General features: G+C 37.3%; 1 protein-coding gene across 1 annotated transcript in view; it reads left to right on the top strand.

The window, feature by feature from the left end:
- LOC121033791 (phospholipid scramblase family member 5) overlaps positions 1 to 23,144 on the top strand; it is a 23,791-nt gene extending 647 nt beyond the window's left edge. The window contains exons 2-9 of the mRNA XM_040480420.1: positions 2,858 to 2,924; positions 7,960 to 8,123; positions 13,121 to 13,163; positions 14,393 to 14,613; positions 16,823 to 16,984; positions 19,623 to 19,784; positions 22,850 to 22,933; positions 23,015 to 23,144. Of these exons, the coding sequence (XP_040336354.1) occupies positions 2,912 to 2,924; positions 7,960 to 8,123; positions 13,121 to 13,163; positions 14,393 to 14,613; positions 16,823 to 16,984; positions 19,623 to 19,784; positions 22,850 to 22,888 (804 nt within the window). The 5' untranslated portion in view covers positions 2,858 to 2,911 and the 3' untranslated portion in view covers positions 22,889 to 22,933; positions 23,015 to 23,144. The remainder of the gene's footprint in view (positions 1 to 2,857; positions 2,925 to 7,959; positions 8,124 to 13,120; positions 13,164 to 14,392; positions 14,614 to 16,822; positions 16,985 to 19,622; positions 19,785 to 22,849; positions 22,934 to 23,014) is intronic.
- The last annotated feature ends 1,944 nt before the right edge of the window (positions 23,145 to 25,088 follow it).

Genomic DNA, 25,088 nt, shown 5'->3' with positions numbered 1-25,088 from the left:
AGTCGGACGCTTAACCGACTGCGCCACCCAGGCGCCCCAAGAACCCATAATTTTATAATAAAACAAACATAATCATGAAATATTCCTAGAGCTGGCTCTTCCCTTCCTTGGTCTTTGGTCCTGCCTCAGGCCTGTAGGCTTACACCTTACTCCATTCACCATCCTTTCCTCAAAGGAGGCTATCTGAAGCATAATGCAGTTTTTGTCATAGCAGGGAGCTTATCTGTCACTCTATGGATTTAAATAATGTGCAGCTTCTTCCTTCATACTGAGGCAGACTGCTTTGGTGAGCCTTTTCAGACATGAAAATTTGAGTCAAGTGTCTAACCATGAAGTGATTAAATAATGGGGAAAGTTCTAAACAATTACGTCATGTTGAATAAACAGCTCTTCAGAACAGCTGCAATGTGTCCAGCAGAAAGGCCATGAGTAGGGGGGGTGATTGCAGTGAAATTATGATGCAATTTTTTTTCCGTTTCCTCTTGGCTAAGGCTGAAGTTGGGGGTGGAAATAGAGACCCTTCTTTTAGAAGGGACAAGGACAGGCAAGGCAGAACATCCTCAGAAAATGAGCACGCCCAAGGAGCAGAGCAGCAGAGCAAGCCTCAGGAGAGGGCAGTTTCCTGTAAAGGGGCAGACCCGTTGTCTTGTTTCCTGAGAATTCATTTTTAAGTCTCCTTTTTTGCACTGCGATCCCCTGGTTTATGTCTGTTAGACACGCCCACCTTGTATTGGCTATATTTCGTGGAATCAAGCCAGCCAATGAGAAAACTGCAGCCGGATGGCAAAGGGAAATTGGTATTGATGCTGCCTGAAACAGTCAAGGGCTTCAGAGCATAAAGCAGAGAGGTCAGAGTGAGGGTTCTGAGCGCCGTGCTGAAGGGCAGGGCGGTCCTGGTGTTTCTGTGGAGGCAGCAGGTGTGAGGAGAAGGGAATTGAGGGCACCATGCAGGTGGAGTTGAATGACCGCAGCAACTGCAGCGGGAGAGGTGGCCAGGCCCGCCCTTGGGGCAACACTACCTGGCAGGACAAGCACTTGGTAATAGGACGCTTCAACGTCCGAAAGGTCCATCAGAAGGGTTTGTGAGCCTCTCTTCTAGAACAGCTGGGAACCAGAAAGGAATGGAGAGAAGGGGAAACCTCAGGTTGGTATCTGCTGGGCCTTTGCGAAGAAAGAGCAATATGGATGCTGTGCCCAGCAGGACAGAGAGAGAAAGAAACGGGCACTTCCTACACCACACCAAGTTAGGTGGCCTGGAAGTTCTCCCTTACAGGTTAAATACTGAAAGCCTCCCTCAGTCATACGGCCATATCTAAATACATGGATGGATGGCCTCATACAGCCACAATATATGTTTAATTGGCTTAGATTTTTATTTCAAACTTGGTGCTCTGTAGCAAGTCAAAATTAACTGGTCAATTACGACCATAATTTAAAGTTGCCAGGTTTGCTAGTGTTAATAACAACTTAGTTTCTTTGGAATGAAGTTTTTCTTTCAAATGACCAGGACAAACAGTAAGAAATCTAGGAAACATATAATATCGTTAAGATACTAATCTTTTTTCACCTCTTCTGCAAAATGACAGGTCAGATAGCAGCAGCTCTTCAACCCCAAATACTTCAAAACAACAACAATAATAAAAGGAAATATCTCTTTGCCAAATAAGAACATAAACTTTGGCTGCCAACAACCTGTGAGAATGACTTTTATCATTTCTCATCACAAGCTATGGTTTATCAGGCCACTTAACTATTTTTAGAAGTAGACAGTGTTACTTATAATGCAGTATAATCTTGCAAGTTCAACCTTTGCAATTCATGCCATCCAGGGGATTTAACTTGGGGAGCAAAATCTCCATGGTCACTTGGTCACCTGCATTTAGAAAGATGAGCTGTCTATGCAAGGTTACGGTGCTTTCTTTTCCCCCTCAGTATGCAATACTGTGAAATATCACCTGTGTGTTCCCATTAACTTTGCAAGGTTATTCAGGGCTTGCATTTTCAAATACCTCTGATTCGTCAAATTCAATTAGAAATGAAAATACAGATTTATTTATTACATAAATAGTAAGGAATAATCTACTTCCTGCTTATTTGCTTTTGGGGGGAGAGAGTGTGAAAAAAAAATCCCAAGAGAAAAATAATATTGAAGTTCAAACATTTCCAAAATATGAAATATTATGTTTAGAACTCTTAGGAAGTTAACACAGGATAGAAAAATGAATCATAAACTCTGGCACAGACGATTTCTAGAAACTAGAAACATAGAATGTTTCTGACATAATAGTGAATGCAAAGGTATATATTCCAAGAAATTTAAAAAAAAAGGAAAGAAACTTGAAAGAGTCTTGAAAACAAGACTCTTGGGGCGCCTGGGTGGCGCAGTCGGTTAAGCGTCCGACTTCAGCCAGGTCACGATCTCGCGGTCCGTGAGTTCAAGCCCCGCGTCAGGCTCTGGGCTGATGGCTCAGAGCCTGGAGCCTGTTTCCGATTCTGTGTCTCCCTCTCTCTCTGCCCCTCCCCCGTTCATGCTCTGTCTCTCTCTGTCCCAAAAATAAATAAACGTTGAAAAAAAAAATTTAAATAAAAAAAAAAGAAAACAAGACTCTTAAAATGAGTCTTCCTTTACGGTTTTTACTATGTTTAAATTGTTCCTTCAGCCACCAAGAGATATGATGGTTTCTGAGTAGTGTTTACCTTTGGTGATATCTTCGTCTCCCCCTGTCGTCCAAAGTGATTCAATACATCACTCTGGAAACAGACACTCCCTTTCTCTGTTATTTGTAAGCTGACGTGAAGTAGACAGACACCTTCTGAAGTTTTATGCATGCTGTGTTTTTTCTTCTTGCTGCAACAGGAAAAGCCTTTCTTTTAACCTGGCTGCCTTTGAAGAAGTGACTCAGACATCCTCATGGCCTGTAAAGGTAAGAGTAAATACAGCCAGTTAATAATTTTTCCTTATTTATGACTAAAAATATGCAGTTGCAGGGATGTTACAATCAGTGAGATTGATACTTTAAAACCTGTCACTTACCACTTTTGAACACTGGAATTTTTAACTTCAAGGAGCATGTTCCATTAAAATTTAAAAAAAAATAATAAAAACTACCTGATTGAATGTAAAAGTTAAGATATAAACAATGTTTTAGTTATCATGAATATAAACATAGTGAATTAATAAGAAAAGCTGCATAGCAGAATTCAGAAGGGCAGTATTTAATGCCAAACACAAAGACAGGCTGATATTCCAAGTTTAAAGGGATTTGAAGAAAACTTTTCACACAGAAGTTAAAAAGTGTTAAAGTACAGTTCAATATTTTTAAATTTCCCATTTGTTGTTTAAAATGTGAGATATACCCATTTATTTTAAAGAATTCCATAGGTGTAGTGGTAAATTCTAATAAATTTAATGGACTAAAAGTAATCATTTCTGAGCAAAAATCTTTCAAAACTTCTTTGATAGTAAATTATATATAAAAAAGCAAACAGAGAATAGCTAATTTAAATAAGCAGATTAATTAAGGATTTTGTAGGGGGAGCTGGGAATTTTCTCAAGTTCCTAAAAGTGCATAAATATCCTAAGTGCTGTTTTACTTTAAATACCTTCTCAAAAGACAAGAGAGAGGGATTTGTTGGAAGTAATGAGTTTCGGTCTCACTGAAAACACTTGTGAAGTTATAGAAAAATTGAAATTATGATGTGCTTTCATTCCATTATCAGAACAAACCATTAAACTCTAGCCTATAATAAAAAGTTTTAGCATGAAGCTAAATTAGTATAATTGGCAGAAACCTTTTAACCTAATCACAAATAGGATAAGAGAGTACACCAATTTAAAATATCCAAAATTAAATTAATGAAGCATTCAAAGAAACATGTATTGCTTATTTGCTTTCTTCACCAAAATACACTTTTGGATGCTATTTAATATGGAACAGAGGAGATAATCTTTTCGTTTTTCTTCAACACTTAATGTACACCAGTCCCTGAGTATCACAAGGAAAGCTCAAACAAATTGTAAAATATAGACATGAAACAAGAAAATCATGAATTTTAATATGTGTGCCTCATTTTTATACTTGAAGACGAACTAAAAAAAAAATCTTGACAAGTCTTTTCTTTCACCGAAGACTGACACAAACACTTAATCCAAAACACTTCATCACTTTATAACAGTTACAGCAACAACAGTAGCCTGTAAGGTAAAGAGTTGCAGAGTACGTGAAATATTTATAAGCTAGTTATACATTTTTAAAAGAGTAGATAGAAATTCAAAGCCAGATAGAAATTCAAAGGAGTTCCTTCTTTATCTGGTGGTCTGAGACTTTGAAGAAACTTGTGACTGGAAAGCAACAGTAAGATCAAAATATGATTAATCTACCAAAAAAGCAGGGATGTTCAGTAATGATAAAGACTCACCACTAAACTTAGAGGCAAATTTTCAGATGAAAACCCAATACTCCTGCAACCTATTTCAAATAGCACATGAAGTGGGCAAAACATCTGTCAGAGACTCTATTCTATTTAAAAGAAATGAAAAGGAAGCTTCCTTTTGAATCAGAAATCTGGTTTGAGAGGGCAAGACAGATTATCATCATTATTTACTTAAAACATTTTGGTAGACAGGAACGCCTGGGTGGCTCAATCGGTTAAACGTCCTACTTTGGCTCAGGTCATGATCTCACGGTTTGTGAGTTCGAGCCCTGCATCGGGCTTTGCACTGACAGCATGGAGCCTGCCTCGCTCAGATCTTCTGTTTCCTACTCTCTCTGCCCCATCCCTAGCTCTCCCTCTCTCTCTCTCAAAAATAAGTAAACATTAAACACACTTAAAAAATGGATCCTTGGGGCGCCTGGGTGGCGCAGTCGGTTAAGCTCTGACTTCAGCCAGGTCACAATCCCGCAGTCCGTGAGTTCGAGCCCCGCGTTGGGCTCTGGGCTGATGGCTCGGAGCCTGGAGCCTGTTTCCGATTCTGTGTCTCCCTCTCTCTCTCTCTCTCCCCTCCCCCGTTCATGCTCTGTCTCTCTCTGTCCCAAAAATAAATAAATAAACGTTGAAAAAAAAATTTAAAAAAAAATTGATCCTTATATACGTTTTTTAAAGTGAAGGATAACACGTGTAAAGTGCATAAAGAGCACCAAACTGAAGTACATTATTTTTTTATGTACTTAAAAGTTCTCCACTATTTAGTAGAGCCTTATGTATGGAGTCTTATGGGTTAAACTCCCGACTATGAGATCAAGACCTGAGCTGAGATCCAGAGTCAGAAGCTCATCTGACTGAGCCACCCAGGTGCCCCAGGTTCATGATTTTTTAACTAAAGAGCACTTGTAACCACCAACAAAATTAAGATATAGAACATTTCTGGCACTTCATAAAGTTCCCTTTCTAGCCATAGTCCTACACCTCCACATCCAGGTTGAACTTCTCTCTGCAATTTTATCATTATGAACTAGTTTTCCCTACATCACAGTTTTGCCTCTACTTTTCTCTGAAAGCCAGTGACAACAGTGCTTTTGGCACTAAACCCAAGAAAGGATTGTTTGTTCCCGTGTTACTATTTCCGGTTGCTATTGATTGGCCATTCTCTCCTCTCCCAAATCTGACATGGTGTTACACGGTCTTCCTCCCACTTTACTGCTTGAGGTCCCACTTAGACCACCTTCTCAAGAGCAAAAGGAGTACTTTTGCCTGTATGTTTTTTGTATGCCCAGAGGGGAGAAGTTCAGGTTGAGTCCCGTGGGAGGCAAACTGGTATATATCATTGGTATGGACCTCTAGTTTAATGAGGCCAAATGACAAGTTTGTTTCCACATGATCCTAACCCTAAACATGCCCAAATTCTAAATGTCCAAATTCTCAATGTACAAACTTAAATACCTATCTTGATCCATTCTTCCAACCTGAAGGTTAAATAAATACATGAATCACCTGGCAACTGTTCCTCATTAAAACCACATATATACACAACCTTAATGAGCCTATCATTACTACAAAGTTTATGTAAATGTTTAAAGGACCATCCACTGGATGTCCATGTTCCTTCACCAGTTTTTGTTTGTTTGTTTTTAATCCCTCTCCAAGAACTCATTCACGCTATGCTTGAATTCTCTTAATAGTGGAGAACTTACTTTCTCCAAAGGAAACTTAGTCCTTTCTTCAAATTTATTTTTTAGAGACTTAAAGGATTCCAAAAACTATACCCCCACATACATACAACTTGCATGAATTTGGTATCAGTGCTGAAGGAAGGTCATTCTAATCTGAGAATTATATAGATGTCACTCCAACTTTAGTCTATGTATAGTGAGGGTACTTATCCAAATCTGCGTGCAGCTGTTATAAATTTCTTCCTTACAGTAAACCAGAACAATTTTCCTTTGTCCTTCCCATTCATATGTCTTTAGAATAGTGACAATAATTTGTTTTCATAATGGTCCCTATAATTTTTGAAAATAACTATCATGAATCTTGATCCACACCTATGTTCAATCTAAGACAGCATAGTGTTGTCGGACTAAATGAATGCAGGTGTGAGAACTCCAATAATTTATGGATTCGTAAAGATGAGGAGTAAAAACTCTGATAATCTTTGGGAAAAAAAATGGTATCTAATTAGGGAGTAATACAAATGGCAGTCATGAGAAGAGAAAAAGGAAAAATGATACTAGAAAAGCTGTAATTTATATTTTTTTTAAAAAGAAGACTTTTTCATGCATTAGGGCTTATACATAATAATACACAGGCTCCTGACTAATGCAGCAAATCTCTAAATTTGAAGCTAACAGATAAGTGAAATAGTAACATTTTCACCTGGCAATAATATAGAAAACAGGTGATTCTCTAAAAAAATCAAAGCCAAACATTAAAGAATTCCATATTTTATCTTTGGTAATACCGGGTAAGCTTACAAAGGCATTCACACTATCAAAAATTTTGGGGTGCTTTATTACAAAGTACTGAGAAACCAAAGCTCCATTAGATATTATACTACCCTTAAGCTCATCAATTAGATTTGTGTGTTCTCATAGTATATAGAATTAAACCACTAATTCTCAAAGTGTATGGTCAGGGGGCAGCATTAGTTCATCTGGAAATAGAAATGCAAATTCAAGCCTCAGCCCCACCCCCAACTCCTGAAATCAGAAACTCCAGAAAGGGGCCCAGGAATTTGTGTTTGAACAAGCCCTCCACGTGGTTCTGGTACAGCGGAAAGAATAAGCACCTGAAGCAAACTTTGCAATAGCAGTAGGATTGATAAAAAGCGATAAAACAGCCTCAGCAATTACAAGGTACCCTCATAATATTTAGGGAAGGGAGACTATGCCTTGAAACTCAGAATTATGATTCAAAACTTATGTCTAAGTTTATCCTTTTAGGAGAATATCTAGTTCCTTTTACCGTTTCACTTTGGAGTTTATAATTTTGCAGCTCTTTGAGCAGACGTTTCATGTGCCTCCAAAAAAATATATTTTTAGGGGCGCCTGGGTGCCTCAGTCTGTTAAGCGTCCGATTTCGGCTCAGGTCACGATCTCACGGTCCTTGAGTTCGAGGCGCCTCGGGCTCTGTGCTGACAGCTCGGAGCCTGTAGTCTGCTTCAGATTCTGTGTCTTCCTCTCTCTCTGACCCTCCCCCGTTCATGCTGTCTCTCTCTGTCTCAAAAATAAACATTAAAAAAAAAAAAAAATATATATATATATATATATATATATAAAATCATTTATCTTGCCCAAATTATCCACCATTTTTCTCACAACCACTACTAGCAATCTTCCGCACTCCTTTTCCTCCGGTTTAGGGGGTAAGTTACGGCAACGGTGAATAGGGAAAATGCAGGAAAGGCAGTAGAGGAGGCAGGAGATCATTGGTCCTCTGAATTCAGAAGTCACAGATACTATGAAAAAAATGAAAGAAATGGCCCAAATTTAAATATGGGCTGAGATTTTCTTTCTCTTGCAGATGCACAGGACCAAAGAAGTAGAGGTCTGCCTGGCTTTCTTCCTGGAGCTCCAGCCCCTGACCGCAGCTTTCACCTCTCATATCCCCACCCAGAGAACCAAGTGTGGCAGCCAGCTCTCCCTCGGCCAGGCAGTCTTCCTCCTGGGCTAGAATATTTAAGCCAGGTGTTTTTTCTATTTCTACACACGTTTGCCCCTTAAAATGAATACAAACTTGGTTTCTTGCTTTTCAACTGATGGGGTTTTGGGGTGATGGGGGTTCGGAGCTGACGGCCAAGAAAGAATTCTTGAAGACTTCTTTGGTGCAAAAAAGTGATCTTATTAAAGCACGGGGACAGGACCCCTGGGCAGAAAGAGTTGCACTGGGGTTGTGATGGGTAACTAATTATATACCTTCCAGTTGGGAGGGGGTTAGGGATAGAGTAAATCACTAAGGAATTTTGGAAGCCAGGTTTCCAGGCCCCTATTGGGAAAACACCATTTATTACCATTTAGTAAAACCTCAGTCATGAGACCCTTCAGGCGTATATCAGGGGGCCATAAGCTTGGAATATGATTGCCAGCATACATCTTGGGGAAGCTGAGACAAAGGAAGTTTCCAAAGGGATTTTTAGATGTTAAAGTAGATTTACAGGATGGGGGGGGGGGGGGCAGGATAATGTTAAGTCAAGATTCCCTTTTGCCCCCAGCAAAGTGTCATCATCGAGGCAGCTGAGCTCCTAGGTCACTCTGCCGGTTTCAAGGACTTGCCAATGGGCTGTAGGCAGTAAGGGAATTTAATTTTTCATTTGCCTTGGTTTCTCACATCATCATGGCAAGCACTTAAAGCCCTTTCCTTTGTTCTTGGGCAGCCAGGAGTGTCCGAGGAGTATCACACATATTCCACGTGGGAGTGGGGGTGCTAGCTTGTACTTTGCTCTCAGCTTGCCTTACGCTCCCTCATCATTAACCAAGGTTGAAGGACTTCAACAAATGACGTGTTGAAGTGAGAAAGGCATTATAAATCATGAAATTATGAAAAAAAATTGTTTCTATTATTTGGAAAGAAATTCATTCTCTTTTATTTCCACTTCTATTTTTCTTATTTATTTGGCAGAGTGATGACACTAAACATTTTTGATGGAGCTGTTTAGCACATTTATCCTCCTTCTGCTCATTGCTCAAGGTATAAGCAAATGTATCCTCAAGGAATTGCCTAACACGTCTAGTCACCTACAGCTATTTAATTAAAGAATATTTATTGAGTACTTGCTATAATCGAGACATGTAAAAAGCATAAAACCTAGTCCCTCTCACCCAAACACTCTGTAATCTAATTGGCATGCGAGAAGTGTTGACAAGAAGTGCAAGGTGATGTACTAAAGCCATATAAGCACACAGTTGTAATGTGTACAGGTGCATAGAGCAGAGAAAGCCGTTAAGGATCTAAGTACTCAGGAGAGACTTCCATAATGATCTAAGAATTCAGGGTCCTCAACTGAATCTCAAAAGATGACTATAAATCCAAGGGAAAGCAAGTTACCAAGTTAACATCATTGTCTTTGATACTGTTGCATCTTTAGGCCGATGTGCTTACAAGATCATATTACTATTAGACATAGTCATTGGAGGGTAAGCGGTGATTAAAGCCCTATAATAAATCAATCAAGAAATACCATCCTCTGAATTATGTGGCACACAAAGGACAATTATACTTTTATATATTATTGTTGCTTTTGTACTTTATCCCACAGAAGATCGGAAATACACTGATATTGAGATGTCAGCACATCTGCTGCAATTTTCAGCTTGTTTGGCATTCTTTCAAACCATAAAGTCTATCTCCTTTATCAAAATCAAATCTCTGTGTTAATTCCCTTAAGGTACAAGAGATTTCTGTTATGCCTGATAGGGTTTAAGCTGCATGCAGCATATGTTCCTGGGAAAATGTTTATAATTGCAGATGCCTTCTCCAGAAACCCACTGGCAGACAAATGTACTACAGAGACTGGAGAGCTCAGGGAGATGTGGAAAAGAGCTGGAAAAGCTAACCTACCATTTTCCATCTGCAGAAAGGATCAGCTGTAATAGCTGACTAGAGTTGATTAACTGCTGCAAGCTGTTTGGGAATGTTGTCAGACAAGGTTTTGCCAAGTATAAAAGTGATATACCAGTGCCAGAGGGCTGAGGTTTGATGATCACATATGGTCATCACATATTCTTCTTCCATCCATGAATGATGACACACCCGGAGCCAGATGCTTGACATGAATACATTTTTTTTTTACATTCCATAAATAGAGATATGAGCCCATTGGCTTCAGTTCTAAAATGAAGTCGATTTTCCATACCTATACCTTTGGTGATCTATTTCAGAAAATAAAAATATGCCACAAATTGGCAAATATCTTACTTCAAAGGGAAATATAACTTATTCACTTTACACTAAAAGAACACTTACTCGCGTTAAAGCAGTGTACTTAAACAGGGTAAATGAGCATTTTAAATGTTTTATACCACAAGTCTGCAAGAGATATATATAAAATGAATTTTTGTGTGTTAAATTTTATCTGAGAACTGTAAGAACTGAATAAAATCATGAACATTTGAAAATAGTACATTCTTCAATAAACAGGAAAATACAAGAAATCCTTCTAAATTAAAAAAAATCACAGTAAAAATTTAAAAACACATCTATTCTCCTTTAATCAAGTCCATCCAATGACTAATGAAAATCTTTTTTCCATTAACAGTTTGAAAATAAATTTTCAGGTATGTATGTAAATATATAATGCATATATACACATGTACACATGTGTATACATGTATGGATGTATGTGTATGCATTTATGTTGTTCATGTAGAGTTAAACCTAAATATAAAACAAATAGATTATCTCTCTGGATTAACACGTTCTAATAGGTAATATCATTTTATACTATTAGAGTCAAAACAAAGGATAATTATTATAATTTAGTTGCCTATAGGTAAGAGTAGTGAGTTAAGTCTACAAAGACACATGTATAGATCCTATTTATTTGGAAGTATGTATACTAAGTGGAATACTTGTAAACCTGATAAGTTATACATAAGAATTTATTCTTAAGCTATATATCCAAGGCTGTCATTTGATTTCTATCCTATGGCTTTCCTACTTGAGTGCTTTACTGGCCCTGACACCTAAATATGTGATCCAATCTGTTTAAAGTTTCCAAGATTCCTGGTCCATCAAATAATAGCAAAGAGTGGTAAGGGCTCATTTGGAGCACAGTGTGTAAGTGGCCTAGCACTACTTGAACGAAACTGCAAGAACAAAACAAGACCCTCAAATCCAGGGGTATTGCCCACAGAGACAGATCAAATCAAATGTTATTACAGAGGCTGCGGTGGGTGTAAGAGTAGAGAAAATAGGAAGGAAAGGTATTCAGAAGTTCCACAGTATCACTTAAGAATTGTTTATCCCAGTTCCTAACACTTGTTTAGTGATGCCAATACAACAGAGTAGAAAGCATGTCAAAACTGGTGGCAGTACAATCAATCTAGGTTCAAGTCCTAGCCCAACCATTTACAAGCTCTGTGATCCTGGGCAAACTGCTTAATCTCTCTGGGATTGTTTCTTCACAAGATAAATGTAATGATGCCTATGTCTCTAAGTTTTTGTGAGGATTACATCATACACTATGTCAAAATATCTACCACAAGGACTACCTCACGGTAGCCATTAAATAAACAACTGCTACTATTAGAAAGCAGAGAGGTACAATTTACCCTTCCAATGTGGAATGGATCTCAATTGATAGTCTCTAAATTTGAAGACTAAAACTTGATCCATGGCACCAACATTAAAGTTCCTAAATTCAAATCTTAGTCTTGCCCCCATAATTTTCTTCATCCCTAACTTACCTCTAATGGATCCACCGCTAAATAACTGTGGATATCCTTTGTGACTTTTCTTTCAACCCTCCATTTTTCTCAAAAGAAGAGAACAGAACTAATAATACTACTCTATGAAAGACTGATTCTAATATTTAAAAATTGCCATAATTCTGAAAATAGGTTTTATAATATCTTAAATCATAAATTGTTTATGGAAAAGATTTTTTGTGAACCTTAAAAAAAGAGGACCCATGCACTCTTTTACCAATAATAAAATTTAAATAGAGGACATTTAGTTTTGCCTGTACCTCAGGATATACAAGGAGAATGAAGGAAATAATGTAACGTCAAATTTTCTGGACTTGTGATGCCCAATCAATACCCAATATTACTAATGACTATTTCAGCTCAAGCATTACCAGTGAGTTTATTAATGTGAAGGGAAAATAAAGTGAAGATAATTTAGAGGTGAAATAGAAAAGAAAGTGTTAGAAAAGACAATGGTCTTCAGGGTTCACGAGTCTACCTTAGTGAAAATTCATTCTCACAACATATTTGAATATTTCCTTTAAAAATCTGCATTGTATACTTTTTAATATAGTCATTCTCAACTATCTGTGGCCATTTTTTATCTCTGTAAGTTAACTTCATTTTTAATTACATAAAGCAACTTTCCTTTATTAGCTGTTAGTGGCATAACTTATTCTGCTTAAATGGGTATTTTGTTGGTATCAGCAGGATTTGTTCGTGTTTTCTAATCCAAAGGAAGGTATGAGTGAGAATAATTTATAAAATAACCTCTCTCAGCTTTAACAAAGACATTTTATCACTATGAGGAATGAGTTGAGAGTGAAAGAGAAGTTAGGCAGGGTGGAGAGGAAAGGCCAAGCATTCGGGGGTCATTGATGTTTTGTTTCATTTCCTTTAAAAAAATGAGTTTTGAAACCTCTTAGGCATCATTGTTCAGAGACTGTTTTAAAATCTTCTCCAAGTATTGTTTCCAAGAGTTACTCTATTAGCACTTTATCACAGGAGAACACAGAGTTAACCGCAGTTCTTATTCTGATTGTTGGCATTTCTGCCTTGGAATTTTCAGGGTTTTTGTATTTTTTTTTTTAATTTTTACTTGAATTAAAAAATGTATCTTCTTTTTCATTATAAAATGTGAGCTGTTTTCAACCATTTCCCCAGTAAAGAACATGGAAATTAATGAATGTCATGTGATAAGCAAGTTAATAGTAATATCTCCAAAGGTTTTCAAAGTGTGATGTAATACCTTTTGTTTCCTTTATGTCATTCTTTAACAGTTAGACCTGATAATTATACACCAGCAGGTGGAGCTTCTTGGAAGTAAGTATATTATATTCTATACTTATTAAAACGGTTAAAAATATTTTAGGCTTCAGAAATTTTGTTATATTTAAATATCTTCTAAACAATAATGTTAAATTGAGGATAAAGGTAGATCAAAAAGATCAGTAGGTCAGGGTGCCTGGGTGGCTCAGTTGGTTAAGCTTCCAACTTCATGCTGTCACAGTTTGTGAGTTTGAGCCCCGGGTCAGGCTCTGTACTGACAGCTTGTTGCCTGGAGACTGTTTCAGATTCTGTGTCTTCCTCTGTCTCTGCTCCTCCCCCTCTCAGTCTCTCAAAAATTAATAAACATTAATTTTTTTTAAAAAAAGATCAGTAGGTCTTTTAAAATAAACATTTGAAGTAAATTGTTAGTCTGATATAGGTACACCTAAAAGCATGAACTCTCCGAGTCTTTGATAATATTTTATCAGGGATCTAACAATTCTTATCTTAAAATAACAAAAGATTTTATCATTTCCATGTTTGGTAATAATTTACATTTACTTAATAATTTCATAAATGGAAATCAAGTTTGAGACTAAATAACAAAAACCCATTCTACTCTTGAAACTAATATTACACTATATGTTAACTAATTGGAATTTAAATAAAAACTTGAAAATGATAAGTGAGTAAATAACAAAAACCCATCAAACAAAATTTGATGTTTTATCATTTCACCGGTGATTCATCAAATGGCATGTTATTCAACAGTACATAGATTTTCGATGACTGACTGAATTCCAATTAATTATTTTTTGTCCTTAACATCTAAAATATGTCAAAATCGTAATATATAGGTAGCAGGATAGCCCGTGGCCATAGATACACTGTCAAATAGATTTTAAACAAAATCATTACTATGCTGTGAGTCATCCCGTAAATTCCACAGCAGTGTTAGAATTACTTGAGGATTCCATTCTTTACAGCCTTGCTTCCTTAGTTGAAATGTGGAACTACATGTGCCCAGTAGGTCCTATATCTGGAATCAAAATGTAATCATCACACAGCTTTGCTCTGAGTTTACTTTGATTTCCATAGCTAAGTCCTCAAATTTTAGAGCATGGAAGTAGATTTGGGTGAAGAAGATACCCCATACTTAATAATTAGCTACTGTTTTCTTTTAATAACACTACCCCTTTTACTTATTGAAAGATTTGATACTAGGCAATAGCACTGTTTTGATGATTGGTTATTTTGGTTTTTTGGTTTTTTTGCTCCCTTAGTGATACTTGGCACTGAGACCTCCAACAAATATGAGATTAAAAACAGTTTGGGACAAAGAATTTACTTTGCAGTGGAAGAAAGCATCTGCTTCAATCGTACTTTCTGTTCCACACTTCGAGCTTGCACTCTGAAGGTCATGGATCACTCAGGTCGGGAGGTGATTACAGTAAACAGGCCCTTGAGGTGTAATAGCTGCTGGTGCCCTTGCTACCTGCAAGAGGTTAGTCATTGGCTCTGGGTGTACTTTTATTTTTCTACGTTTGAAAAGGTTGGCAATTATTTATTTAACAAATGGCATTCATCTGGAGCTATAAGGCAATTCCCCTATCAGTTGCTCCTTTAGGATCCAAACAGCTTAAGGATGGTGAATCACTAGTTTTTTGTTTTGTTTCCTTTTTGTTTTTGTTTTTTTCCCAACCAAAAACTGTAGTGGCTTTCGTTTTGTTAATTGGCAGACAGCTCATGCATCATGTAAATGGGACACATCCTCCTGAATCTCTGTGTTAGCCACATAACTGGAATACCTATGAGTTCCACCATTAAGTAAATCTACCCTTTGTCTTCTCTAACTGGAGCAAAGTTGGGAAGTACTAAGTAATACTAAAATCTTCCAAGGTGTTCTCTTGGTTAGGTATCAGTTTTAGTACAGAATCTCACATTCCATTCATCCATTTATGACAAACTTTAAACCTTGGCAAGACTATGCTATTGTTCTGAAGGGAATCATTTCATTATTTTATTTTAATATATAATAGATTTTCATCATTATCTAGTAGATCTATAATAACTTCCACTGACATAATGCAGTTAAGTTGATAAGGAACCTTTACTTATTCTAATGTCTTTGATATCATAACATCTCTATGAGCTAGAAAGAATAGATTTTACTCTCCATATTTAGCAGTTGAGGTAACTAGGGCTTAGAGAGTGGAGGTAACTTACCTACGATCACACATCCAGGAAATATCATGAATGGGGCTTGATCCAGGTATACTTATTCAAGCCCAAGTTTCTCTACTGTGCACCTATGTATAAGTATTCTACTTAGCAAGATGAGAAAAAAAATATTAATATGAATTGGGGTTAAGTAGGGAAGTTTCTGGAATATATATTCAAGCTAATCCTCCAATTGTTATAGGCAATTACTTGACTAAGTGATAAAGTGGCTAAGGTACTCATTTGGTGTCCAAGAATTTTCATCCTCCTACTAAGGATATTTAAGATCTAATATGCTTTAAGATGGTATAGTCAGTATAATATAATATATCCATTTGAATGTTTCTGATGTTTCTGATGAATGTTTCTGATAATTGATGTTTTATTTCATAGTAGTCCAATGTCACATAAATTAAAAATAAGATGTATCTGATACCGCTTAACAATTTTTTAAAGATTTGCTCAGAATCAAGCCAATTATTTTGAAAGTGATCCCAGAACAAATCTATATAATTCTGCCTTTTCAGTGTTTTTTTTTGTTTGTTTTTAATTTAAGTGTAGTTGACATACAATGTTACATTAGCTTCAGGTGTACAATTTAGTGATTTGACAAGTCGAATCCCTGTAATTCTAGGCACTCTTATTGAAACCACCTTTGTTGATCCAAGAGCACTACAGATACACATGTATGACTATGAACTTAATAAATAATAAAAAAAAAGACAAAAGGAAAACAGATTATAAGGAGTGAATTGGATTTAAAAGCAAACAATTGTCACTATTTTCACCCACCTCTGGCTTATTTCACAACTTGGTCTGACTTGGTTTGACCATATAAACATGTTGAAATACAACATGATGAAAAGTAAGGAAATTTAGGAAATGAAAGTAATGGGGTACAGCACTAAAGTAAAGCCTAAAAATGCAATTACAAGTCTCTCACACTTTGGAAAAAGTGAAACAGCAATCAAATTGGTGTGTAAAACTGTAACTTCACAAGAAGCATTTGTTTTTAATTGAACCCAGAGAAGCTGGAAGCTGACAGCCTGAAGGGCAAACAATCATGAATAGTTAACAACTGGTAAGTGAGGGTTACAAATAGATGTGTGTTGTGGCAACACATTAGAGGCAGTGGAAGACACAGGAAACAGTGCCTGGCCAACCGCCACACCCGGAACAAAATGCCAAAGAAGACAGTGTCCCAGGGTCAGAAGACCGTTCTGGGAGAGGTTCTCTTCAGGGAAGTAAGATCAAAGAAAGACATGAATTTTTAGTGAGTAATGCCAAGCAAATACCTGTATAGTGAATATCTTTGTTTCTATAAAATATGAAAAAAATCCACTGCCGTGCTTCCTTAGAAGCAGATATTTAGAATATTTTGTAGAATACAAAAATAATTTCATAAAAGTTACTGTTTAGAAGGAAAGCGACTTGTAAAATTAAAATACAATAACTGTAGGAAAATCTTATTTTATTATTATCTCTTCTTGCAGTTAGAAATCCAAGCCCCTCCTGGTACTATAGTTGGTTATGTTGCACAGAAGTGGGACCCCTTTCTGCCTAAATTCACAATCCAAAATGCAAACAAAGAAGATATTTTGAAAATTGTTGGTCCTTGTGCAACATGTGGCTGTTTTGGCGATGTGGATTTTGAGGTACGGTTGACAGAGTGAAGGAGGTTTTCACTTAGGTCCTCATGGCTTGCAACAGAATTCAATGTTAAAATATGCAAATCATGGGATATCTCTGAAATAAATTTAGAAAATAATATATTTGTGAAATAATGTAGTAAGCCCATATTGTGCGTGCCAGTAAGAACTCATAATTTCAGATATACCAAGTTCAAGGTTTTTTGTTTTTGTTTTTGTTTTTGTGTGTTTTTTTTAATTTTTTTTTTCAACGTTTATTTATTTTTGGGACAGAGAGAGACAGAGCATGAACGGGGGAGGGGCAGAGAGAGAGGGAGACACAGAATCGGAAACAGGCTCCAGGCTCTGAGCCATCAGCCCAGAGCCTGACGCGGGGCTCGAACTCACAGACCGCGAGATCGTGACCTGGCTGAAGTCGGACGCTTAACCGACTGCGCCACCCAGGCGCCCCAAAACTTTATTTTTTTTTTTTCCCAACGTTTATTTATTTTTAGGACAGAGAGAGACAGAGCATGTTTTTGTTTTTAAAGCATACTAAGGAGCACCTGGGGGGCTCAGTTGGTTAAGAATCAGGTCAGAATCTCACAGTTCCCGAGTTTGAGCCCCTCTCTCTCTGCCCTTCCCCAGCTCATACTGTCTCTTTCTCTCAAAAATAAATAAATAAACTTAAAAATAATAATAAAATAAAAATAACACACTAAAACTTTTTTGATTTATGTGGAATTACAGCACCCATGGTATAAAGTAAATATATATTAGCTTAGAATCACCTTAAATTAGATCATCTTTTCCTCTAGCTCTGGTGGTAACATATCCTACTTCAGATCTCATCTAAGAAGTACACTCCATTAAAAATCACTAATTTATTTTTTAATATAATTTTTTGTCAAATTGGCTTCCATACAACATCCAGTGCTCGTTCCAGCAAGTGCCTTCCTCAATGCCCATCACCCACTTTCCCCTCTCCCCCACCTCCCATCAACCCTCAGTGTGTATTTAAGAGATCTTATGAGGGGCGCCTGGGTGGCGCAGTCGGTTAAGCGTCCGACTTCAGCCAGGTCATGATCTCACGGTCCGTGAGTTCGAGCCCCGCGTCAGGCTCTGGGCTGATGGCTCAGAGCCTGGAGCCTGTTTCCGATTCTGTGTCTCCCTCTCTCTCTGCCCCTCCCCCGTTCATGCTCTGTCTCTCTCTGTCCCAAAAATAAATAAACGTTGAAAAAAAAAATTTTAAGAGATCTTATGATTTGCCTACCTCCCTCTCTGTAACTTTTTTCCCCCTACTCTTCCCCTATGGTCTACTGTTAAGTTTCTCAAGATCCACATTTGAGAAAACATCACTAATTTAAAAGCTATGATCATAAGACTTGCTAGGTTCATTTTACAAAACAATCTACACTTACATAAACATAAACAGTTAAATGTTTAACATTTTAACTCAATGTTAAAAAACAATAGGTAGTTGTACATTCAATTGTAACAATAAGAACTATGTTAACTACTATTCCTGGAAATATCTTTTAGGCAAAGGAGAGCTCATTTAAAGTGTCTATTTATTATTCATCCCTTTCTTCATTCATACATTCATATATAGCCCACCTGGGACATTCAGTTTGAGGAACTTTAGCGAACACTATTTACCGAGAATGTGATGGAAATTTTACAAAGCAAACTGTTGTAACTCTACCCCACTCCAAAAAGACTTGGCATGCTTTCCTAAGACTAAAAGATAAAAATATGTCCTATGATTGAGAAATAAAAAGTTTTAGTAAAGGTATATCGATGTCCTAAGTAACCTTCTCCATTTCTATCTTTTCCCACTATACATAAAGTAACAATTTATATTGAATCCTTTCAGCCTTTGAATGAGAAACAGGGCAAACAAATGAATAGTTGACAAAGTTTAACTGTAGATTTCTTCTAGCTGTGAAGGACTATAGATTTTTAATGTCAAATTAATCTGAATTTCCTGTGCTACATTTGTCCAGAGGATTTTTTTTTTTTTTTTAGTGAAAATAGGACTTAGGTTTAGTTATAAAGGAAAGACCTAGTAAATTTTGGAGTATAATATAAAAATGAGATTAAGCAATAGCTGATAATGTTTAAATATGTTAGTAATTCTATAATCTTAACAATAAAAATTTAAAGTTTACAAATTGTACTTAGAAACGAATTTCTTCTAAAAATTGTTTCTCCAATATTTCTCAAAAATATTTTCTTTTGCTTTTTCTTCCTTTTGTTGTTGTTGTTGTTATTGAAGAATTCATGTTTAAAATCTAGACTTCAGGTAATGGAATTACCTTCAAGGTTAGACCATGTAATTGAGACTATGTACCTGCTGCCATCTTGTGGTAGCCTGGCCTTAATTATTTATTGCTATTATTCTCTCAATCTGCATACAAAAAGCAAGAAAAAATAAAGGAATTATGATGAATCAAAAAACTGTCAAAAAGGCAAAATTCCTGAAGAGTAAACTGGAAAGTTATATCTCCAAACTTATGCTTATATAACAGAATGAATGACATGGAACTGTCATTTACAGATGACTAATAAAATAATTCACATCTCTCTCGAAGCAAACATACTAAGATATGTAAAGCCATCCATTTCACCTTCAGGTTTAACATCTCTTATTTTCTTTTCAAAGGTGAAGACCATTAATGAAAAACTTACAATTGGGAAGATTTCAAAGTACTGGTCAGGATTTGTAAATGATGTCTTTACCAATGCTGACAACTTCGGAATTCATGTTCCCGCAGATCTAGATGTGACAGTCAAAGCAGCAATGATTGGTGCTTGTTTTCTCTTTGTAAGTATGCTCTTTTTTTAATTTATTTTTTATTTTAGACAGAGACAGCGTGTACAAGCAGAGGAGAAGGGCAGAGAGAGAGAGAGAGAGAGAGAGAGAGAGAGTGAGAGAGAGAATCTTAAGCAGGCTCCATGCTCAGTGCAGAGCCCAACACAGGACTCGATCTCACAACCCTGGGATCATGACCTGAGCCAAAATCAAGAGTCTGACACTCGACCAACTGAGCCACCCAGACGCCCCTGTAAGTATGGTCTTAAAAGCATAGGAGTGATTTATTTCTCACCCTTTTCTCATTAATCACTACAGAGCCAATCTCATTTTACACAGCACCACATTTATCCCACGGAGGTTTATGCATAGAAGGCTAGGTTGGGACCAACTCTTCAGAAGTCAGAATTTAGGAGCCTGCATTTCTAATAGACAGCCTTTCTCCGCTGACCCTCATACACGGTCTTCATCAAGAATCGGTGCCCTGTCGGGGCACCTGGGTGGCTCAGTTGGTTAAACTTCCAACTTTGGCTCAGGTCATGATCTTGCTGTTCCTGAGTTCGAGCCCCACGTAGGGCTCTGTGCTGACAGCTCAGAGCGTGGAGCCGGCTTCAGATTCTCTATCTCCCTGTCTCTGCCCCTTGCCTGCTCATGTTCTGTCTTTCTCTCCCAAAGATAAACAAACATTAAAAAGATTAAAAAAAACCAAGAAGCAGTGCCCTGTCATGTGCTACTCAGCATTTCTTCAAAAACCTAGTTATCCATTCTCTTTCCATTTCAATTTAGATTTTTGGCTCATTTTAATTTTCACTGAAAAAATATGTAAACATCACATTATTGATCCTGGGTAAAGTTCAGGACCGTTTCATTGTTTAGCAATGAACTAAGTGACACTCAGAATGTGAAAAGTAGTTTTCTTCCCTTCGAACATGAACATGGATACATGAATTCAGAGGGAGGGGTTAATATTTATCAGCTTCCATTATTACAAAGATATTACATCTTTGTCCTTTCTTTCCAACTTATAATTTTATCAAAAATATTTTCTTCCTGGTGTGGAGATTGGTGATAGGAAACAGAAGTCAAGTGGGGCGCCTGGGTGGCGCAGTCGGTTAAGCGTCCGACTTCAGCCAGGTCACGATCTCGCACTCCGTGAGTTCGAGCCCCGCGTCAGGCTCTGGGCTGATGGCTCGGAGCCTGGAGCCTGTTTCCGATTCTGTGTCTCCCTCTCTCTCTGCCCCACCCCCGTTCATGCTCTGTCTTTCTCTGTCCCAAAAATAAATTTTAAAAAGTTGAAAAAAAAAAATTTAAGAAAACAGAAGTCAAGTAACACCCACGCCAGATGGTTGCCCATCTCCTGTCCCAATTTTTCCTCTAATATCTCCCTCACTGCTTACCATTGTCAATGCTCTCACAAAAACCCATGGAATTTTAAAATAAACCTACATTCTTCATTTCATATTTTGTTGTCCTTCAGGGTTTTAGGATCCTAAATCTTATGGATATTTTAATGTGGGCTGCTGTGGGGGAAAAAATGCCTCTATCTACTCCGTTTTTTCCAAAGACACACACAGAAGACACACACATACACACCCTCTCCCCAAACCCTTAATTTGGCCTCTCTGATTAAGCTCCACACTTAATGTTTATATTAAAAAACAGATCATTTTAGGGTGCCTGGGTGGCTCAGTCAGTTAAGCATCTGACTCCTGATTTCAGCTCAGGTCATGATCTCACGATTCCTGAGTTCAAGCCCTGCATCAGGCTCTGTGCTGACAATGTGGAGTCTCCTTGGGATTCTCTGTCTTCTTTCTCTGCCCCTCCCCTGCTCATGCTCTTTCTCTCTTTCAAAATAAAAATGCACATTTAAAAAATGTTTAAAAAATAAAAACCAGATCATCTTTAATCTGCCCTACCCACTTATATCATTTAACAGACAAACAGTAAAATGTACTGTCAATAATTCACTATGCGCTGTGAATTGGAGAAGCTCTGATCCAGATGACACCCCAATCACCTGAAAAGATAACTTTTTAACTCCATTGTCTCAGGGAAAAACCGACTTACTGAGAATATCTAATGGCCCCATCCAGTTCTTTCTTTTCCTTTTTACCATAATATAAAACATTTGCACTTGTTTTTGGCCAATATAGCTTTTAAAACAATTTCTGACATGTATTAGATAATTACATAGATACAAGATAAATTACTTACTTCTACATAAAATTGGACAGGAAGAATTGTGTTTTTAATTTTTAACATTTTTTAAAATATTTTTATTTATTTTTGAAAGAGTTAAAGAGACAGAGTGCAAGCAGGGGAGGGGCAAAGAGAGAGGGAGACTAGAATCTGAACCAGGCTCTAGTCTCTGAGCTGTCAGCACAGAGCCAGATGTGGGGCTCAAACTCACGAACTATGAGATCATGACCTGAGCTGAAGTCGGATGCTTAACCAACTGAGCCACCCAGGCATCCCATGTTTTTAATTTTTAAATACTGTGTCCATTTCATTACCTTGTGTTGAGAGAGAGACCATCAGAAAGTAGCTGGTATGAGAACTCCCTGATCCAAACAGCAAAATTCGCAAGTACTATCTAATTTTCGGTCTTCTCTGGTTTGAGGCTACCACTCCACAACCCACAGCCCTAATTACCATTTCTAAGTTCCCTCTGGTATAGTTTTCAGTACTTCCTCAGATGACTACCTGCTTGCTAACCACACAGTCCATGAGGATATATCTAATACTTGTTCAAAGGTCAGTGTCTATTACAACATCCCACACTGACAGAGAACGTCCTGCAGTCGAAGTCTGCACTGTCTTGATCACCTAAGATTTTGACTGATGATACCCTGCTGATTCCAATAAGATTTCCAAGTAACTTGTACTCTGAAAACTAGACATGTAAGTGTCATGAAGCTTAAAACGTTTTGACTTTCCTCTTACTGATGAATCTCATGTTGCTAAAACACCACTGGGAAACGTAATTGCTTTATATAATCAAAGCTTACCTGTGAGACTCCTGATCTCAATTGTCGCCTTTTTGTAAATTCACTCATACTCAGTTTATTTATTTGTAGGATTTTATGTTCTTTGAACATTCACTAGCTGGATTATAACAAGCGAGATGACAAAAACGATCAAGTATGCAAGAACATGTTTCAGTAAGTAAAGTTTAAATGATCTCTTTCCCTTTGAAGATGTCTATATTTGACGCTGTCTAACTCTTTTTCATTTTCTTCTAGAAATCCCTTGGGCTCTGGATTTCATTTCTCAATGGTTTGCAATATTTGCTTTTTTTGTAACAAATGTTAATTATTACATTTATTAAAGCATAATGTAATGAAGCAATTATCTGGTTGTAAATGCATGTTAGCTAAAGAAAAGATTACTGGCCTTACTGGCCTGAGCGCAGGGTTGCTTTGAGAAATTGTCATTCTTTCTTTTTAATCCTTTTGAAGTTGTTGCATGGGTAAGCATGAAAGATGAGAACTAAGGCTTGCAGCATCACTGATGAAAATTCAATGTTTAGAGAGCACTTTGAAGTTTTTCTGGTACTAAGGCTGGTTACTAATCAAAAGGACTGGCTTTCCAAAATATTTTTTCATTAAGTAGTCTTTGACTTTGTTTATTAACCTTATTGTAGTGAGATATTTTTACCTTATATCAGAAAGGCTAAAAGTTGGATAAATAATATGTTTAAAGATGAGGAGGAAGATAGATGAAATCAATTTGTTCTAGTGGTAAGAAGCTAGTATTTCCAGAAGGAAGCTAAAATTTACAAACCAAAGCATGGTGTAAACACATACCCACACCAGAGATTTAAACAAGCATATAAACAGACTTCTAAGTTAGTAAAAGCAGTAGTGTAGAGCAGGAAATTTATGTATTACAGTGAAAGTTCAGTCAGAAAAGGAATCTAGGGCTCTGAAAAAAAAGCACAATTCCAGGACTTACTTAAAAATAAGCAAAGAAAAATAAATAAATAAAACCTTAATACATGCGGCAAATGCAGAAGTCAGGGCACACAGTTAATTCAGTTAATTAATGCCTTCTATTTTAACATTTCGGAGTCCTCTAGGTAACTACATCTAGTTACCCACTCTTTCCCAAAGCCCACACAAGAAGCTTTTAGAATCTTTTTTTAGGAATGACGATAGTTCCTCCCTTTTCAAAATGAGGAAACAAACTTGTTTTAAGCAAAGCACCATGTAGCCATCTGAAATTATATAAATACTACCCAAATTATACAAATACTTTAGAATTATACAAATACTACCCAAATTCTTAACTACTGACAAAGGTGTTTAGACCAACTCCAAGCAATCCTCTACTTGGTAGAGGAACTATGTTCCAAGCATCTGTAAACTAAGTTAATTACTTGGGATTAAGAATCTATCATCTAGAAATACTGTTGTATGTGTTAGTTAAATTCCCAAGATAGCCCACAAATAGCAATTTAGTGCTAAGTTCTGGGGTAAGGGTTCTAGGTTGTATTAAGATGAAAAGGAAAAGAATCACCTTTTTGAGTGCCCTCTCTGTTGGCATGCCTCAGCAAACCATAAAAAATGGATTAGTGGGGCAGAATAGTTTAAGCATTGACCACCAAAAATAGAACCGTGCTTCCACATCACACCCAATCTTTCTCCCAGTGGCCCCATCCATTCTTTCAGTGTAACGGGTGTGACCTGCATGTTGGGAACAGTACAGTTACAGAAGCAAACGACAGTCCTGTGTGTGAGACATTGTCTTCAGTCTAGCTCTGCTGTGTGGTAGCTATGTATCTTCACATCTCTCCTGTAGTCTTTCTGAACCTTCTCACTTTCCCATTTGCCACTTGGCAGAGCTACGGTGACAGTTAGGGGGACCTCAGTGTTTCCTCCTTTTCCCCTTTGTCTATTCTAACTGACGTGTGTGTGACTTATGGTCAGTCATTCATAACCAGCTAAAGGAAGTGGCATTTTAATTTTTTTTATTATTTGTTTTTTGAGTGACAGGGTGTGAGCAGGGAAGGGGCAGAGAGAGCAGGGTAGACACAGAATCTGAAGCAGGCTCCAGGCTGAGCTGTTAGCACAGAGCTCTATGTGGGGCCTGAACTCAGGAACTGTGAGATCATGACCTGAACTGAAGTCAGACGCTTAACTGACAGAGATACCCAGGAGCCCCAGGAAGTGGCATTTTTAAAGCAGATGCTTATTAACTAATAAAATGTAGAAAAGTTGTTAGCATTTTCTGAGGGCTTATCACATATTAGGCATGTGCTTCCTATGAATTCCTGGTCGAGGAACAAAAGGAAGTAAAAACACAGGAATATCAGGC

This window comes from Herpailurus yagouaroundi, unplaced genomic scaffold, assembly GCF_014898765.1.
Source record: "Herpailurus yagouaroundi ecotype Mexico unplaced genomic scaffold, PumYag 159, whole genome shotgun sequence".
Classification (NCBI taxonomy): Eukaryota; Metazoa; Chordata; class Mammalia; order Carnivora; family Felidae; genus Herpailurus; species Herpailurus yagouaroundi.
This window is presented reverse-complemented; position numbering and strand designations above follow the sequence as displayed.